Consider the following 21,106-nt stretch of genomic DNA (forward strand, 5'->3'; position numbering starts at 1 on the left):
GCCGCCAAAACCACCCAAAATCACAGTTTTGGCCACAACTTCTTTATTTGGTGGTCTTTTTCTTTGGTTTTGGGGTCTATTCATATGTATTTGGGGGCAGGCAATTTGTTTTTCCTATAATTAGTTCTTTTAAACCATTATTTGTAGAGTTAAAAGGTAATTATACCTAAATTTTTCAATTTTTATAGCCTTTTTTCAGCCAAAAAGTAGATTTTATCGTCCTGGGGTTCTTGGATACTAGATAGTACGAGGTCAACAATAGCAAGCAGCTTTATAGAGCTATATCACTTTTATTCCTCTACTATGGGTTTTACCGATATTTGTGAAATCTATCTTAAATTTTAAAAAATGTTAATTATCCATAGGGGCTATACAGTACACAATGTACTGTACATACTGCACTGCATAAATGCATTGGCCACCATGACAAGGCATGTATAAACTATAGTGTTATGTAGAAATGAGCTCTTAGGTTTAGAATTAGATGCCTCAGAAATCAAAGATATTTTTTGTCTCAGAAACTGCGGACATATTTTGTCAAATATGCTAATTCAGGGGGTGGAGAAAGGTTATTAACCCCACATCATGGCATTTACACTGTAAATATTCTGGTCCATGTTGCATAAAAATTTACCATGATGTTAACTTAATGGTAACTTACATGGAATCCTTGGTTCTGATTGGCTGTTGATCAACGTTACCATGATTATATAGTTACCTGGCCCCATAAACCTAGGCCAGTTAGACACCACAACCAGGTAAAAAAAAGCCTCCAAATGAAAAAGATATGGCTACATGTAGATATGTGATGTACGTATACAATGTATGATATGTGATATTTTATGTGCAAATGCTGGTTTCATCATGTACATCAACTGACAAGCAATCAAATTCACAATTCACAATCTAATTTTAAACCTTAAGAGCTTATTTCCATGACACTATAGTTTACATGTATATACAGGCCTTGTCATATGTCATGGTGGTCAATGCATGGAAATATGCAGTGTAGTATGTACAGTAACAGTACATTGTATACTGTACATTGTATACTGTACATTGTATTGCCCCTATGGATAATTAACATTTTTTTATTTAATAAGATATATTTCACAAATATCCGTAAAACCCATAGTAGAGGAATAAAAGCAATATAGCTCTATGAAGCTGCTTGCTATTGTTGACCTTGTACCATCTAATATCCAAGAACTCCTGGATGATAAAACCTACATTTGGCTGGAAAAATGCTATAAAAATTGGAAAATTTAGGTATAATTACCTTTTAACTCTACAAATAATGGTTTAAAAGTGCTAATTATAAGAAAAACAAATTGCCTGCCCCCTAAAACATATGAATAGACACCAAAACCAGAGAAAAAGACCACCAAATAAAGAAGTTGTGGCCAAAACTGTGATTTTGGGGGGTTTTGGCGGCCATTTCAGATTTTGGCCCGGCACACTTTTTTCTCGGACCCGATACAAAAAATATTGTCATTTCATGTTGAGATAAGGTATAAGGAGCACAAAAAAAAACTGTTCCCACAGTAAAACCAAAAATCACCCATTTATAGCCCACTCCAATGTACATTTTGTGCTGCTGAGCAGAATGAGTTCCAAATCTTATTACACTGTATGTTGTTTTATGAAAACTTTGGTCTGTTTGGATTTTCATATCATTTGCTTTTAGTTAAAACAAAATCATTGTGAAATTTCATCAAGTTTTTTTTCACTGGTATCTGAAAAGTAACTGCATTATTAGAACTGATTCAGGAAGCATTATTTAATAAAAAATTATCTCTTGTCTATTTCAAAATTTGTTATCATTTTCCATAGGGGTTGGGGGCACTAATGGAAAGTATACGTTCTGGGAAGTGTTTTTTCAACATTTATTATCTGACTTGGCAGATATGACAAGTTAATTTCCATGGTTTTGATTGGCTGAGAGGCACAGCTTTCTGACTGTTACTGTGGTAATTGTTGTATAAAACAATCTGGCAAGTCCTTACATGAAATCCCCAGTGTCACATTTATGTTCACATAAATGGGGTAAGTAATAGAATGATTTATTCACTACATTTTCTAGAAATAATCATTAATACAAAGAGTTTGCAAGTTGTTTTCTTTGTTCCATACTTTCTATCTTTCTAATAAATGCAATCGTTCATATTCAAAGGTTATTACTAATAGTTGCTGTATTGTTTTTCTTGAGAATACAAAATCATGATGGGGGAGGTTTGTCGCTGAGATCTTCAGAAACATATTTAGGTCGGGGTCCGATGTGTGGAGACCTGAGCAAATGAAAGCATCATTTTTTGCATGGAGATTTCTGTGTATTGTCATCAATTATTACAAATGATTGTGAAGGTTTGTGCTCTGTAATATTGTCTGACATCCAAACAGTTTATGAAGTATTGCTTGAAATCGCTGTCTTGTCCGGACAAAGGACCAGTCTGGATTTAAAACATCCAGGTATACTTCACACAAATTGATTTAAGAAACACAATTGTGGTGAATCAAAATTAAGAAAATAAGAGAAAAACCTGGGGTGGTATTCTAGAACACTGTCATAACTTTTGTCATAAATTTTGTCATTTCTCTCCGAGATGTGACACCGCTATGATTGTCTTTTCCCTGTCATATCTCTCAAAGTACCCGCCCATCTTTTCCGAAGCAATCCAATCAAAATCATCGTTAGTTCCCAGTGGGAGCCCTTCTAGCCAATAGGAATGCCCCATGATAGGTAGGGGGTATCCCCAATTCTGTTGCTGGCTTCGCGCAACTACCCCAGGGGGCCACTTCCATTCACGAGGACTTCGCTCTCGAAATGCCTGTGTAATTAATCCCATTCAAGAGGGTTAAATGACACTAATATATAACCAATATATATACAATATATCCAGTTCTGATATCAATTTGCACACAATTTTTAGCTCGCACATCAAGCTTTCATTATTTTGTTTGATTTACACAAATTGTTAATGTGTATCAAAATGTTCAGCTCGCGCTGCGCGCTCGCATTGTTTGATTTGTGAGAAACCTATGCCTTTTAGAAATTCTTACCAAAATTTGTCAAAATGCTCCTTTATCATGTCAGTATATCAAAAAATTTAACTCATGCTTCGCGCTCGCATTTAATTGTTTGAGACACACAGCTTGTTTATTGAAATAAAAACGCACTTAGACTGTTCATTTTTTTCAGGTCGGAATATCAGAAATTTTGAACTCGCGCTTCGCACTCTCATTATTTAATTGCTGATACTTTTATCCTCTTCATTAATCACTATAAACAGTCCTAATTGAGTCACTTCACGTTACTATATGATAAAATTTCGGCTCGCGCTCGCATTGTTTAGTTGGATACTTATCTTTGTTCATGATTATAAAAACTGCTCTGAATGTTCAGTTCTAAGGACATAAAATATCAAACATTTTTAGCTCGCGCTTCGCGCTGGAATTATATATTAACACCACATGAGATACCTTATATTGTTTATAGCAATTAAAACTAACATATACTTAAAACTTCAGTGTTTAGTTAGGACTACCCCCTGAAAACCAACCCCCAAAAAAGGCCACATTGTAGCGGCCAATCAAGAAAAATGTTGATCAAAATATTTTTCGCCCCCCCCCCCCCTATTTGCGAAAGCTGGATCCGCCCCTGCACGTGACAACATTTTATCAATCAAATTGCACCGACAAAAACAAAACAACACAGAAACGTGACAAAAGAAAGAAAAAAAAGATTTATAAGAATAAAGCTAAGAAGGGACTATTAGGACCAGGGTGACCAGACGTCCCGTATTTCCCGGGATTGTCCCGTATTGTGCTCCTTTGTCCCGGCGTCCCGACAAACCTTCCCCGGGACGCCTAATTGTCCCGTATTTCAGAATATTGAACAAAAATACATTTAATTTAAAAGTGACGAATTTTCATTAAACTATAAATAACCAACAGATGACGAAGCAGAGACAACTATTAAATCGATAACTGTAAACAATCTCACATGATAAACAGTTTTTCCACCAAAATAGTCACAAAGTCGACAGGAAATTCTTATAATTTTTCTCAGATTAATGATCTAAATATTTAAGCGGTGGAAAAAGTTGACTTTTCATAGATTGACTTTTCATAAATTGACTTTTCATAGATCTAGTTTTTTCAGCTTTCCTTTTGAATATTGGTGTGTACGATGCCGCGATGTTTCATCTAATTTAGTTTGACAATATGTTTCACTTTGAAATCTTATTCATTTCTAAAACATTTTACTTTTTGAAACTTTTAAAATACATTAAAGCCTGTGTATAGCTTTGGTAAAGGGTCAATAATGTGACTGATAATCGAATATAATCTAATATGACAGTCTTACTGAAGCGCAGAGACCATTAGATATTTTTCCATCTGCACTCTTAAAACAAATCAGTCAAATTGACTAGACCAGTAGTCAGCTGGGAGCAACTGATATGGCAATCACTGATATTCACATTTCTGACATATATTCTAGTCAGAAATAACTCTTTTCTAGTACAATATGACTAGAAAATAGTCAAATATGACTAGAATAACAGTTGCACCCAGCTGACCATATTAACTAGTCATGTTTGACTGACTGATTTGTCTTGAGAGTGTGCACTTCCCTGAGAAAATTTCAAATATTAAAATCTTGGATATATAGCGCCCTCTCTCGGCGATGCTTGTTTTAAATTAAAATAATGGGCACCTATCTTATATATTTAGTGATTAGATATCCAAAACTTACAGACAAAGAACATATCTTGAAAGTTTCAGCCCATTCCATGATTTGGAATAGGATTTAATTGAAAGACAATAACACACAGATATTTTAATTTGATCGGGTGACCCGATCAAGTTAAATTTCCATGTAAAATCGTAAAATTTATCCTGTAAAACACATTTTCATTTCATATCCTCCACATCATAACTGTTATAGGGCATATCCATTCATATTAGCTAGCAATGAATTGGAATAGTGATAGGTGCATTTTGGTGGATTTACCAAAACTATAAACAAGCTTTAAGAAAAACATCAAATAACATTATGATTTTTATTAGATGATTGATTTTTTTGTTTACTTGTAGTTTGAACTTTTTTTCCTTTTTCTTTCTTTCCCAACCTATCCTTCCCGCATGCCCTTTTCGTTCCATCTATCTTTATTTCCTATCTTTCATTCCTGAATTTTCTCTCTCTGTGTTCATTTTTCTTTCTTTTACTTTCCTTCTTTAATAATAATAATAATATGTCCATTTATATAGCGCAGTTACTATGTGCATATACTCAACTGCGCTTTGATACTTGGTATCATATTATTACCCCGGCTGTAGCTGAGCCGCCATATTAATAGGCGCTAAAGCGTGGATCAAATTTATCAAATTTCCTTTTCTTATTTCCTTCATTCTTTCTTTCCTTAAAATTACATTGGCTACTTCTTTCTTCCTTTCCTGTTTCTTTTTGTTCTTTCTCTCCTTCCATTATTTTTTCTTTTTTTCGTTCTCTCCTCCCTTCATTCTCCCCTCCCTCTCTTTTTTCCTTTCTTTATTTTTTCCTCTAATTTTTCTTTCTTTCCCTTCCTTCCTCCTTCCCTTCGCGTTTTTTTCTTTCCTCCTCATTTTCTTACTTTTTCCTTTTCTCTCCTTTATTTTGTCTTTCACACATTTATTCATCTTCCCTTCCTTTTCTTTCTTTCTATATTCATTTCAAAGAATGACGGAAACCTTTTTTTCTCTTTTATTCTTTCTTTCATCCTTCTTCTATTCTAACTTTCTGTTATTTTATATTTTTCCTTCATTTTCTTTCCTTCTCAATTCATCTCTTTTCTTTCTCTTCTTCATTCTTTCGTTAACCCTCCCTTCCAATTCTTTTTATTTTTTTCACAAGTCTAACACTGTGCGTGGGCTTCTTTGTTGATCTCTATTTGTCAATTGTCCCGTATTTCATTTTGTAAAATCTGGTCACCCTGATTAGGACTACCCCTTCAAAGAAACCAAAAATCATCTTCGAGCGGCCTATCGGGGAAAATATGGCTGAACCCCCCCCCCCCCCTCCCTATTGGCGAAGGCTGGATTCGCCCCTGCATAAGGCCGAGGCTCGAGCAACCAGAAACTTTGGACCAATCGCCGCCAATCACACGTACACACCCTCGGCTACCGCCTCGATCAACCATGATCGATCGAAATTTCACGTCAAAATCGATAATGCATACCGTCGCGTATCGCGCGTTATCGTGATTACCGGATCAAGATTTTGTCAATTCGGTGTTTTGGACCACAACAACTAACACTAACATTTGGTTTGAAAGTACTGCAGATAGTGTGCAAACACATATCTTGGCCTGGAAAACGACATTGATTGCTCATCATTTCGTAGTGCGTTGTGGAGTGTTCTACTGCCATGTGGAATGTTGCTTTCAGTTTCTTCATTTTGCTCATCGTGAAGGTAGACGTCAACATCGCTGGCGCAGGTGAGTTCAATCCAAAGCCAAGGCCAGGGTCCAATCCCACGGCATGCACTGTGCCGCGGGGCTGGGGTTTGTTTTTAACTTTTAGTTTACCTCAGGCTCAGGCTTACCCAGGAAGCCCAGGGGCTTACCGTGTATTTTGCCATAGACAAGGGACTAGGGTAATTTATGGTCAAAATATCTATCAAACTGAATTGTGAAAACAGAAATTATGCACTTAGTCTTAGGGCCTACCACGATTACCGGTATGGCAGTGTATCCTATTGCCGGACACCTTTATTTCAGTGCTTAAAAAATGACAACTAGAGGAAATACAATCAAGAAAAATTATCACTTGCTATTCCAAATATTCTGAAAATTATGAATATGACGAAATTATTTTATATTTTCCAACCGTTTTCTTTGCACCGCACTTGCCGCATACCCTTCGCGAAAAACAATTATTTTCGTGTGTGACAAATTACATCATAATTCCGGACGCGCGCCGGGTGGGTAAAAATATTCTTGATTACATTGATGTAAGAAAGAATTGCGTGTGATTTTTTCATGATATATCATATCATGAGTAAATTCTAAGTTTTTGTTTGCTTTTATTCTGAGCAGATCTTTGTAATAAATTTGTGTTTGCTAACCAATTTCATTTTTTATCGCGCGTTCGATATGGCACTTTCCAGTATTAATATGCTCGTTCATATCGTGACCCTCGGTCATCAAGTTCGATCGATGCGCTGTCGATCGTCGACGGCTCTCTAGCTCTAGATCTATCACGGTAAACCTCGCGCACGGCCGGACTACCGAGTACCTTGAGAACTAGCCGTCGACGATCTGAGCGATGGAGCGGACGAGATTAAAATTCGGCAAATAATTAGGCCCGTATTTCCATCAGAAAATAGATCAATTGGGATCAATTGTTAATGCAAAACTATGTTATAAGATATTTTAAGCGTTTTCTGTCATTTTAGAGAAAAATAAGGTAAAAGTTGGATTTTTTCGCCTTGTTTTTGCAATCTTGTTCTTTGAATTGATCTGTGAAATTGATCTGCGGAAGTCATACGGAACGAAATTGATTTCATACGCAGTAATATGCGCATCCGGAAATATGATAGTGTCCGGTAATACAATACGTGCCTATATATGGATGAAGGTCTCAGAACATGTTACACTGCAGTAATGACTGTATCCTGACATCGAGGCACAAACGTTTTTTGAGGTTCCACTTCCAGTTGACTGGATTCTGGAACCTCTGTCAAAAAAGCGAAAAATCTAGACTTTTTGTACAAAGTCTCGATCTGCCACTTTGTTATGAATTTTAAAAGAATTTGGAGAGGTATCGCGACAGAACTTTTTTACCTTAACCAGAGTCCAGAGCTACCAAGTCTCACGCATTATGCTTGAGACTCAAGCAATTTGGACTCTTCATCCCCTCAAATCTCTGTCTCACGCAACTATCAGTATCACAGCCTATCCCCATATAGGCCTACATTGTACACAATGTCTGTGATCTCACTCATATTCACAGAAAAATCTCACGCTTAGCTGGTCTTTGAACTTGGCATCTCTGCTTAACAGTTGATAGTCCTGTGTCTATGGCCAAATACACGGTAAGCCCTGGCCTGGGCTCCCTTCGGAATAGGCTCCACTACCTCCGCTCGACCTAACTAGTTAGATAGGTGGAGCAGAGTTTAGCGGTAGTGAAGTGTAGTGCCGAACCCTCTCCAGAGGTAGGGTCTGCTAAGCCCTAGAGTTAGACACCAGGTCCAGGCAGCCGTTTTTTCGAGGAGTTTTTCAACATTTAAAAAAAAAAATTCAATTTCTCCTCGTACACAGCTCGCGATCTTGCAGCCGCCATTATAGGGGCTTAACAATGCAAAATCCCCTGACAGGGCTCTTTGATTTTTTCTTTATCATAAAAATATATAAAAAGAACTGGACCAACATAAAGTTTTGGCCTGATATGCACCAAAACGGGAAAATTAAACTTAGAAGGAAAAAAAGAGTGACTTCGGCTGTCGCTCAACTCCCACTTACCTGGTTTATCCAAACTTAATATGTAAACATATGGCCATTATTGAGTCCCTGTACAGATTGAGTTATAACTCTGGTCTCTGTAATTGGTGAGTGGAGCCAACAGAGTTCAGTGGAAAAAACAATATAACAGAGAGTGAAGCTTTTGGTTTACATTAGATCTAGACCTGGGGAAAAGTGTTTGCTGCCTCACCCTCTTCGATATCTCATAAAATCTCACTTTTAATAGGAGAAACAAACTTTAGATCTAACGTTAGAAGAGCCAGAAAAAAAAAATTTAAGAATACCCTCATTAGTCTACCAGTTTTTCAAAGTAGATCTAGATATAGGGTTCTAGTCTAGACCTACATTGTAGATCTAGGCTAGTCTACAAATGTAGACCCACATCTGCAGTGTGTGTGTACCACAGCTGATTCAAGGAGTCTGCATAGCAGACTAGATCTAGGCCTAGATCTACATGTAAAATCCAAAAAAATTTATGCCTAAGAGCAGACGTCGGGTTCGTCAATCATTTGTCTTCATCTTTCTAATCTAAAATCAGAGGCATAAACCTAGGATGGATCTAACATTAAGTGAGACTCTAAATAAATCTAGATCTATATGAAGTTTGTTAAAATTTTAACATCATCAGGATCTAGACTAAATTTTTTGGGAGACCTAGGGGTGTTGCAAGAAAATATTTGCAATCAATTGCAAATATTCTGCTGCAATTTTAAAATTTGTTGAGCACTTTTAATTATAGCAAATCAGATTACTTTCATTGTTTCATGGAGCAGATTAGCAATCAAAATTGCAAATTAATTGCATGGCATGTGCTTGATTTCGGGAACAAAAATAGACTTGCAATTGATCGCAAGTTTCTTGCAATGCCCCTTTAGACATGTATGGAACACAAAGGTGATTTCAAGTATGGTGTTGGTCTTAAGAACCTGAAAAAAAGACTGCCGTACCGAGCTGGCTTGATTCAGAATGACATTTCAAATCATGATAGCTCATGATCTCACTCTTTTGAATTGTCTCACATTTCACATGAGAAAGTCTTGATTCTGAAGTGAAATTGGGAAGATACTGCAGTGAAATCTCACAGAATGCAGAGTGTAAAATCACTGAGACTTGCTGCCCATTAAAATAGGTTTGAATTGAAGACAGAAATTTTTCTTCAATTATAATGTATCTTTTCTTGTACTTCTTTAAGTACTCTTCACTTTTAATACATTTTGCTCTCTTTAAATCTAAGAGCGTTGAACATTTAGTCAAAATGGAAAAGACTCTGTATCAATCCTATGTATCATTATTATTATTATTATTAAAAAGCTTTGATCAGTTGCACTCATCTTTACCTTTAAAAGCTAATATAGTAATTTTTCATCCTATATGTTTAGATTGAGAATGCAGCCAAACTTGAAATATGATTTTTTTTTTCACAATGGTGAATGGGCTTGGCCATGGAAATTTGTTGTGCATTGATACGCAGGATCTATCTGCTAATCTCCGAAGCAAGAGAGGAAGAAGAACAAGAAGCAAAAGAAGATATGTGCCCTCTAGAAAAGTGGCTTTGCCTTATAAATAAATGTAAGGCTTGTTTGCGATTGTTTTGTTTTTGTTAAATACAGAGACTGAGATTATTTGTGAGAACCAAGATGGAGTAATAGACTGTGGTGAAAATCTTATCAGTATCTCATCCTCTGTCTATGGGCGAACTGATGCATCCACTTGTGGCTTGAGTTACACAACTGATTGTGTCTTGGATGTGGCCCCTGAATTGGCTTTCTGCAATGGTCAGTCACAATGCACAGTGGAAGCTGAGAATGATCTTTCTGGAGATCCATGCTCAGGAACACGGAAGTATCTAAATATCACCTACACATGTGAAGGTACCTCTAAACCTAATGAGTCTTTTCTAGTATCATGTTATTCAGGGATAAAGATAAAAATCTGGGGCTACTTTTTTAGCTCACCAGTCCAATTTAGTTATTGTAATAGACCCTATTGGATATTGGCACACATATTGTATTGGGGTAAAGATGTGCAAGACACATTTTTTGTATGTTTTTAGAAATTACGTCGCTATGGGAACAGTATATTATGGCAAAAATAAGGTAAAAATCTTGCAGTTTGAACTACTTCCTCAGTTATTAAAAATTCTCATGAAATTTGGCTCATGCATTAGTTTCAAGGTAAAGATGTTTAGTTAGGATATAACATTAGGTGGATACTTGCCGTCTTATTTCTTTGTTCTAGTGATCAGCTATTATGTAAGGGTCACTTTTATGACAGAATAAATCACATTGTTACATGTAGGTGTCCACTTAATGTACTATCCAGTTTTGCTTGTAGGTCAGTTCCTCCAGAGCATCACCAGACTTGGTCTTTGCCAGCTTAGTAATGGTATCCCTCATCCTCTTCAACCAGCCCTCGATTTATCAGTGACTGGAATATACAAAAATATTGTATTATTATTATATTTGTATCATATGGATTATTCAGTGTTGCATTGAAATAAACTACTCACAAAAAGGATCACAAGTAAATTCTGTTCTGTAACTTCTTGTTACCATGTGTCTGTCCTAAGGTTATTACTGGGAATGCGTAACCATAATTCATTGAATACCTAATGATAACTATTCAGCAAAGTTTGTTTACATGCATCTTATCGTTTATGCAATCTTCTGTCAGGCGCATTGGGTCAAACATTCATAAAAAGGAGTAATTTGAAGTTTTGAACATCCATGAACAAGTTGAATGGGATGTAAACTCATAAAATCATACTCAGCATGTAAAATCATATTCAGAGATTTTAATGTAGGGCTCCGTTTGTTTTGCCTGGAATTAGCAGCTTTACAACAAATGAAAGATGATTCTTAACTTTTTGTGACTAGTATAGTATGATATATTTACCTGAGACCTGTACAGACTGGGATAATTGCTGCAATAATGACTGGCGGATGTCCCGGTTCCCATAGTCTTTGTTGTGAATGTTCCACAGGGACCAATGGTCTTGGAGGAACTCGACCATCTCGTCCTCATTTCCCGCCGTCCTTCCTCCTTCTGCCACTTGTTTTCTTCTTGCCACCACACTGACTGTAAAAGACATGCAGAAAAAAGCTTTGTATAATATAATATTATTATGATAAAGTATTGTAATGGATACATCACAAGCTTTCAATAATTGTTTACCAAATTATAATATTACCTTGTGCTGGCACCTAGTTGTGGATTAGCATATATATCATCATCATCACTGGCATTACTGGCGGCATCCTCTTGGTGTTGATATAGAGACAGCGTTTGAGACCGTGCAGGCGTAGAAGACCGTGACCATGGCTGTGACTGTGGACCGGTAGATCGTTAGTCTGTGGGACTCTTAGGAGGAGGCGGCACTTCAGACTGTGGTTGTGAACATCCTGAGGTTGTGGATTTAATTCCCAGTAGATGTAGTCTTTTGTACCTTCCCTCTGCCTTTGCCACTTCCTTTCACTGTAGGCATGTTGCTTGGGTGACTTCTCTGGCCATATTGAAATCCAGATAGACCTGGTTGCTTTTTTACACCCCGAGGAGCGCAGCCAAAGGTACAAGAATGCCCAATCTATTCCCTTGTCTTTGTTTCTAATGACACGCCATATCAAACCATTGCTCACTGTTCATTCGTCTTATTGGGTTATATCAACCCTTCACTCGCCTTCGGCTGCAATTTACTCGAAGAGGTGAACAAAAAAATTGACATCCTTTGCATGTCATATTTATCCTTCGCTTACCGTTCGTTGATAAAATTTGACAATAGTTACTGATTGCATGATTTGATGGAAATTTTATTTGAATTTGCATGCATTTCATGGATTTTTCCCATTCATCACCCTTCCACCTACATTTGGTCAGGTGTAAGGGGGCTTTAACAACATATACGCTCCAAATTATGTAAAAATCTTTTGGTTCATACTTTGTCATCAGTTTTCAGCCATTTCTCATGAAATTTGCCTTACACATTAGTCTTGAGGTATAGATGTGCAGGGCATATATTTTTCTTGTTGCTATGGTAACAACATATTATATGTCAAAAGACTATTAGGTAAAAATCTTGCAGTTTGAACCACTTCACCTGTTTTTAACTACTCATTATATTTAGCTCACACATTGGTTTGTGGGTAATACTAGGCAAGACATATTTTTTCCATGTGTTTGAAACAGTTGCCAAGATAATGACATACGGTGGGGGTATTAATCACCTTCCATGATAGCTCTAGTTTTTCCAGAGCTCTCTGGTCTTTTCAGGGCAAATTCTCCCAAAGCCCCAAGTATTTCCCCCCTGCTATTCAATGGTTTTCACAGCCTCTTACAATTGTTATTGAAAATCTTGCATAGGATCAGAGTTGAATGAGAGTGGGGAGTTATCAAAATCAAGACAAGTAGACATTGAGGGATGGACAAGTTGGGATCAGTATTATTTTTTGTTAAAACTTGTTTCTAACAAAGCAAAGATTAAGTTAGAACAATACATATTTTAAGCCAGCTTCCTCATTTACTCAGGTCTCTCTCACCTCTCTCTCAAATTCTAGCCAGCCTCTCATCTTGCCTACTTTGCAAGCTTTCTAATCTTTTTGGTTTACAGTTGTTTTTAGAACTACACTCATTTCCAAATAGATACTTTAATCTTTAGCCTTTACTTTGTCATCTCTCCATTTTACTTCTACTTTTATTCACTTTCTCTTATTCCTTTCTGGACTTTACACATGATGTAGCTTAAACCATTTCTGCGATTGTTTATACCACCATGCAAGTCTTCAACCATCATCTAACCCTTTTATGATTGAACAGTTCACTTATTTGTGTCCTTATTTAATTTATAATGAAATTGATTGTCGTAATGATATCTAATCTTCATCATTTTTATGGAAAAATTGTCAATTAATACATATTAACCCTACTCCCCAATCTCTTTTTCCTCAGATTCTCTCTGTGAAACTGACTGGGTTTATAATGACGGAAACTGTTATCTTTTTGAGGAAAGTGGGAAATCTTGGGATTCAGCAAGAGAATATTGTTCTGGATTTGGTGCTGACTTAGCCAGCATACATAGTGAAGACGAGAATTCATTTATACTTGGTAAGAATTATAAGTGAAGAGAAAGGAATACAGAGAGAGAGAGAGAGCAAGCATAGAGATGGAGTATTATAAAAATATGCCTGTCACTATTACAGAGATTAGAATGAAACTTCATGAAAGCAATACAAACAATTTTTGAATACCCAGACAGACACCTAAATGACAAATGATATACCAATCAAAAGCTTGTAAACCACTAAACACAGCAAATGCAGCCTTCTTTCATGCATTTTCACTGCTTACCAGCTGAGCATTTTGCTTACTAATAGCTCCAATTATCTGCTTCAAAAATATGATTTCTTGTGATTTCCACAGGCCCCAAGACCTTAATGTCATGTTGTATTAGAATCATTGTGATACTATAGGTTTGTATATAGAAAAACCAGGTGATTTTTTTTTCTGCTTTCAGATTACACATTTTGTTTTCTATGCTTCTATCACATAGAGATATAAATATATTTTCCTGCAAGGTTGATTGATAAAATCTGCAGCTTTAGACTAGTTTTTGCCATATTTTGTTTCCTTTGCTTTTGATGCAGCTTTCCGGTTCTATCTGCATTTAGATTATGTATAACAATGTTTCCTGACCAAAGTAATACAGCAATTTAGGCCCAATACGAGCCAAACAAAGAAATCACAAAAACTAGTGAAGAGTTGTAGGTTGCCATCTATCTGAGAGCTGAATAATTGTCTCTTCTGTAAATAAATTTAAAAAATCAAATTCATAATGAAAAAAAGGAGAAAAGTTTTTCTGTGTACAAACCTTTGGAATCTCAATGCTTCTAACACAGCATGACATCCTGTTCTTGAGGCTGGCTGAAAAGCACAAGAAAGCCCAAAACCTGTTAATTTTGACTTATTCTTGAGCAATATATATATTAAATAAGAAATATTTTTTTCATAACTTTATTGAACATAATAATGATATAGGATATTTATATTGCGCATATTTCCACCTTGTTAGGTGCTCAAGGCGCTCCTATATTACCCGGCTAAGCTAGGCGTTCATAGCGCATAATGTACTTAGGGCCTGTGTGTTCATCATTTCTGTTTAATGAAATATGCCTGTATAATCCTTTTGTACTAAAACATCCCATTTGAAGTCAATATACACCAAATCCCTGTACATATATGTTTTATTTAGTGACATTACGGTCTGAATATAAAATATTCCAGTCCACTGTGAATATACATAAAACTTACATTATTATGTTACCAGTTGTCAATTTCACTTTTAACTCTGGAAGTAGATTCTGCAACATTCTAGTCCCCAATTTCAAAGCTTTACTTCAAACATGATGGATCTATGTTTATGTTGAGTTTTATTATAGAATTAGTAAAAAGTGAAAAAAAAAATTAATATCATTTTACATTGAAGTATTCCTTTTATTTTTTTTTTCATTCAAAACAAATAAACTTAAATTTCTATTGTTTAGTTTTAAAGAAAAATTCACCCTGTATGTAGCATGAAGTTTGTTTGAATAAAAAGCAGAAAACTATCAGAAACTTATCATTGCTGGTTTAAGGAAGCCCTTTTGGCATATCCACATATAAATTTATATTCTCTTTAATGCTGTATTGTTTTTACAACCATATGTCTAAATATAAATAAATGTGTTCTTTAAAGTTTTTAAAAAAAACTTTACTCCAGGTTAACCAAATTTCACTATCAAATATATTTTTTCCATTTTATTTCAGGATCCATTGAAAGTCATTCATGGATAGGAATAACTGATGTGGAAAGTGAAGGAGTATATACTACTTTTTCAGATGGAACCCCCATTGACTTTGAAAATTTTGCAGGTAATCATTTGAATTAATAGAAATGCTGTGACTCATCTTTTTTTCTTAGCTTGGGATACAAATTTCATAGTAATTCAAAAATTGTTTGCTAGTTAGTGAAGCATACTTGTATGATATTATAAAGTTGCTACTGTACATGAATTTGCTTTAAAGTATTGATTGCTTTTTTCTTAAAAAAAATCCTTTACTCTTCCAAGTCATATTGGTTAATTACATTCAGAGAAATCAACTTTGTACAAGAATTATTTCTTATCATATAATTTGTTGTCATTTGCTTTTCCTATTGCTCTCAGAATTGCTATACAGTTTGATCAAAAGAAAGTTTACACTTAGAAAAAATCCTGTGAAATTACATATTTGTAATATCCCGAAGATTTTTCCAGATTTTAACATTGGTACAGATCCATTTAAGCCAATGACGATGTAACTGTCGAAAAATGTTTCCGTTTGAGTGAGCACCACTTACTTTTGATAAGTTAGTGAAAATGATTTGCGCAGAACTTTGGAAATAGTTAAGCGAATAAAAGTAGACCTTAATCATGAAGTACACGTTGAATTTAGCTAGTAAATTGATTTGAAGATATCTTTTACCTTTTTAAGTTGTTTCCTTGCCCAAAACACTTCGAAGAGAGCATTGCACCCCACCCCCCACACACCAAGGCCGTCGTGACGGGTTGCGATTTATATGAAATGGCTTAGGCTTGATTTTCATTTTGTTAATCATTGTCAAGCTTGGAAAAGGTGTGGAGAAACAAGTATGAAATAAAAATATGAAATGTAAACCCACTTTAAATGATAAAAACTTGTTGAAAAATGCTGGAGATGTCTGATATATACTTTTATTCACATTTAGTTATGTCCTCAGATCCAGCTGGCACAAAAAGGGTAAAAGTTTGTGCTTACTAAGAGTTGAAATTTCAATTCTGGTGGCAAAATTGTTACAAAATGCTTGAATGTATCTGTTTTATTTCAATTGACTAAAGTGCAAGGGAATGTATGAGAAATGTTTTGCAGAGTAAATTTGATTTCGCCCTTTCCCCTTGACACAGCATGAAAATTAGCATTTCTGCCCAAACATTTTTCTGCGAGCTTTACAAAAATGGGCAGTGCTCACTCAAGTGTAACTTTCTGTCAAAACTTTTACTTTCATTGGAAAGATGAGACCCAAACCTAAGATTATATGTGTAAAAAATTACCCACAAGTTGTATATTTTTTGATTACCAGGGTTTTTCTTTTCTTTTTTGATATGCACTGTAGAATATATTTTTATTTGAACATAGCTAACAGCCATCAAGATGAAAGCCGTGATTGTGTTAAAATGAAAAGTCCATACGGAGAATGGACTTGGAAGGGGTGCTTGAGTTCACATCATTCTGTGTGCAAAAAAGCCCATGCTGTAAACAGTACTCTTCATCCTGTGACAAGTCAACATGCCACTACCACTCATCTTGCATCTACCACAGTTCCTCCCACTGCCACATCTGCTACCACTACTGTCCATGAAACTTCTACTATTCATGCAAGGACTACAACGGCAAGCACTACCGGAAAAGCAACAACCCAACCTTCTACAACAATTTCTGCTTCTTCAGAGTCGGCTCATGTGGTGCCCACTATTGAACCTAGTTTCATTATTGTGGAGCTGATTATGTATTCCAACTATGGTAAGAGTTTGAGCTGTGATGAGCATTATAATATTAACAATAATAAACAGTTCTTGTGTAGCGCATATCACATTTTGAATATGACGTCTCTATGTGCTTCCAAAGGACTTGGATATTATTACCCCGGCTTTTTGCTTGGTGACCATAATTACTTACAGTGCATTAATGTAGTTAATGTACTTTCAAGGTCAGCTTTATCCCAACAACACCATTAATAGTTGCTGATGTTCACAAACCAAATATGATTACCGAATATGATTACCGGTAGTTACTTTATTTATCAAATTGTCTCTATCGAATAGAATTTTACAAGAATTCCACATTATTCAAAACTTGTATATGCTGCATAATTATGGTCATCACACATAGTCTGAATCTAAGGCTGCTGTAATAATATTTTTGTCTTTTTTTTTACTTGATATTCACAGAATCCAGCCTTGATAACATCTTCCAGGTCAATGACACAATCCTTGTTATTGCATCTATCTTTGGCCCCTTTCAACCGATTTCAGCTCAGATCATTTGGTCTATCACAGACCATCTATCAGGTGAATCAATTGAACATACAGTCTACTCTCAAGATGCAGTGCTCGTCACATTCCCAGTATCTTCACTTTTTGCCATTAATGCAATTGCTGTCGGGACCACCCACAATCTCACATCTACGGTGAATGCAACAGTACTTCCCACAATAAACATTCTCTGCCCTGCTCACATCTATGCTGGCATAGAAGTATGGTGTGCTCTTGTCACAGATGACATCGTTGAGTATTCCAATTATACCTTCTGTTTTGATGGTAGTGCTTGCTCGACTGCAAATCCAACTTATTGGTCTTTAGCTGACATCCCCGATCCCTTGATAGACAGCACTTCTTCTATGGAGGGACTTTTTGCCAGCTTTCAAAATCATCTGTATTCAGATGTTAGATCTTATACGGTAACAGCGGAGATATTTCAAATTTTGGCCTTTTCAGTTCAAGTAAGTATTCATCTTTATACATCCAAACCATTGTAAGACAGATTATTTTGACACTTGCATTTCCATTTGCTTGTAATTTTTCTAGTTAAAACTTCAGCTTTAATCCTGTTTATGTTTTGATTGAATGCAATTTTACAAACTACACTGTTTAATTATAATTTTTAACGCAAGAATAGTATATTTGGGAAAGTAATGAACAAATACTCTATATTGGAAAGGAATGATGGAGATGGAGGGTTAGGGGTAAATATCAGTTGAAAGATGTGACAATATGACAGTCTAAAACTGATTAGTATCCGTCCTAGGATTAATCTTCGGAGCGTTTCATCTTTTTTTTGTCTAACAAGTTGGATCTTACAACTTTCCTTGATTCTGATTGGCCGAGAAGCACTCTTACTATGGTAACTGTCGGATAAAATGGGACTTGTCGGATAAAATGTTCACAAGTCCTTTCATGAAACGCTCCCCAGGTCTGATAACTGTACTTGATTTTGATTGGCTGAGAAGCACTGTCATGATTATTGCTGGATAAAAAATCTGACAAGTCCTTTAATGAAACACTTCCAGATATGGAGGCGCGATAGCTCAGTCGGTAGAGTGGGGGATTTGTATTCCGGTGACCCGGGTTTGATTCCCACTTGGTGCACTAGGGCCCTTTGGTAAGGCATTAATCCTCATTACCAGGTCCTTCAGAGAGGACTTTAAGCCGTCTGTCCTCTGGTTGCTTGCTTACAAGCATTCATGCTTTCTTAGCATTCAGGTAAAAAAATACCCACCAATCTAATCTATACGATATGCTTTCTGTAGGCTTGACTGAGGTAAGTCTTGTGCTCTCTCCTGCATATCTTCTTTGTCAGGGATAGTCCAACTTAGTGTAAGGCATAAGAACAAAATGTCATTGTACATCATATGCAGGTAGATGTGATTGAGAAACCTGAGTGTATAAGGAAACTTGGATTTGTGAATGGAAAAGGCAACAGCACACATCCAGCTGGGTTCCTCAGAGCATCTGACATTGGCATCTCAGCCAACATGAAACTTGATGAAGAATGCAATGACCCTATGACCTCTGACTTCAAGTGGTGGATATTCACATCTGACGAAAATGATGTTGCAGTGATCGCCTTCGAAAAGATCACACATGTAAATATGGGTGCATGTATGATTAACTTGACAATATGGTTGAAATTTATTACTTGGTATAAAGTATGTGATATGAAAATGAATGTTAATGAAGCTTGTTTCATAAATACAAACTGAAATGTATAATTGTTATACACTTAAATATTCTTTTAATGCAATCGCAAATAATAAAAAAATCAATATTGAAAAGTAAAACAAAAATATTATATATCAAAATTGCATTCTTCTAGAAATTGACCTAAATGAATCCAATATATTCTGCTGTAGGATCTAAAGAAAAATATTGTTGAGGTTGAACATTATGGATGCTTTAATAATGGGTCCATTACAAACATTTATTCAGAAGATCTTGTAAGACAATCTTTTACATGTTCTTGTACATGTTAACTAAATAATTTAAAAGCTATTACAAACCCTATAATTGTAATTTCTTCAATGCTTTTACCAGATTCCTCAAGTGACAATTCCACAAGGAACACTCCCTTATGGTATTCATAGCTTGAATCTCAAAGTGGAGATGAATCATAGAACATCAGGAGAGGTCACTGGTGAAGAACAGATCATCACCTGGCTTGAAATCCTGCCATCTCCATTGGTAGCAGTAATCAAAGGTGGAGCTTCTCGATCTCACGGTAATTCCATCAGAAATTCTTGACTTTTATCCCCTCCCCTAGAAATCAATTCAATACAAGTGAAACAAGTTAAAAGCTCTCAGCTCCAATCGGTAAATAATGGCAGGAATCATACAGGACTACCCTACCCTCCACTGTCTAAGTTAATGTCACACTACTTGGCTAAATATTTCTTACATTTGTTTTGCAACCTGAAGTATTCCTTCATGAACACTTGCTTTTAAACTTGTTTGTACCATCTGTTATTTGTGTGTTCTCATTGTGTGTATATATTTGACTGGAAGTCACTGTAATTTGTGAATGTCTGTATTTCTCATTTATCTGTAGGTATATCTTCCAGTTTGATAGTAGATGGATCAACTTCATATGACCCCGATGGGTCATCCGGTGACTTGACCTTCGTGTGGTACTGTGTAATGGTTGATGGTGAAACCATGTACTTGTCTATGGATGAAGCTATGCAAAATACAGGTACAAGAAAACAATCTGTATTTTTCTCTTATTCATTTGCAGTTTTTGAGAAAGAGAGAGAGGGGGGGGGTGAAATATGGCATACCATGCAAATGAGCTGTACCACACTTTATCTATAAATTAGGTGCATTAACTACAGTATATTCTTTATCATAAGATTTTAGTCCGCTGAGCAATAGTTGTGTCCCACCATCTCTTGGGTTTCACAGTAGATAATCCGCGAGGCAACCACCAATGGCTTGACTTTTTTTTAGACAATGAATGAATTATTCGCTTTAATGTCAAGATGGTATCTTCTGATATCACTGTTTAATGTAACCTACTGATGAAAAGAAGAATATAATGTTTACATAATTGCATTATCAAAAATAAGATTGACAAGGATCAATTCAGAGAAAATAAACTTGAATATTTCCTATCATTTTTTCTTCTCTTTTCATAGATGATGCCTGTTTTGAAGATGAAGAAATCTTGGAAAACTCACACTCTTCCAAGGTTGAAATTATGTCTAGCATCCTGAAAGCCAATGTAACTCTGAATTTCTGGCTCATTATTTCCAAAGAAGGAAGAGCATCCGGTTCAACTCAACAAAGCATCCTGTTGACTCCAGGGCTTTTGCCAGAAATAGAAATAGAGTAAGTCACTGAAAACATCAAATCATTTAAAAACTTTATCTTACATGATTGTTAGAATTTAGATATAATTGCATAATTTCGCATTTGATATTAAGTTTATGGAATTTTTTATGTTTAAGAGCTGCTTGAAATCATTACTCAGCTTCTTTTGAAGTATTTCATTTGTTGCATGCAGGCTGT

General features: G+C 35.8%; 1 protein-coding gene across 1 annotated transcript in view; it reads left to right on the forward strand.

Annotated features, from left to right (window-relative positions):
* The first annotated feature begins 6,406 nt into the window (after nt 1-6,406).
* The window catches only part of LOC121409728 (polycystic kidney disease protein 1-like 2), a 38,980-nt gene continuing 24,280 nt past the window's right edge, over nt 6,407-21,106 (forward strand). The window contains exons 1-10 of the mRNA XM_041601636.1: nt 6,407-6,476; nt 10,076-10,372; nt 13,443-13,598; nt 15,297-15,401; nt 16,683-17,066; nt 17,495-18,045; nt 18,961-19,188; nt 19,637-19,820; nt 20,148-20,291; nt 20,734-20,926. Coding sequence (XP_041457570.1) covers nt 6,407-6,476; nt 10,076-10,372; nt 13,443-13,598; nt 15,297-15,401; nt 16,683-17,066; nt 17,495-18,045; nt 18,961-19,188; nt 19,637-19,820; nt 20,148-20,291; nt 20,734-20,926 — 2,312 coding nt within the window. The remainder of the gene's footprint in view (nt 6,477-10,075; nt 10,373-13,442; nt 13,599-15,296; nt 15,402-16,682; nt 17,067-17,494; nt 18,046-18,960; nt 19,189-19,636; nt 19,821-20,147; nt 20,292-20,733; nt 20,927-21,106) is intronic.

The sequence above is a fragment of the Lytechinus variegatus genome, chromosome 2, assembly GCF_018143015.1.
Source record: "Lytechinus variegatus isolate NC3 chromosome 2, Lvar_3.0, whole genome shotgun sequence".
NCBI classification, from domain to species: Eukaryota; Metazoa; Echinodermata; class Echinoidea; order Temnopleuroida; family Toxopneustidae; genus Lytechinus; species Lytechinus variegatus.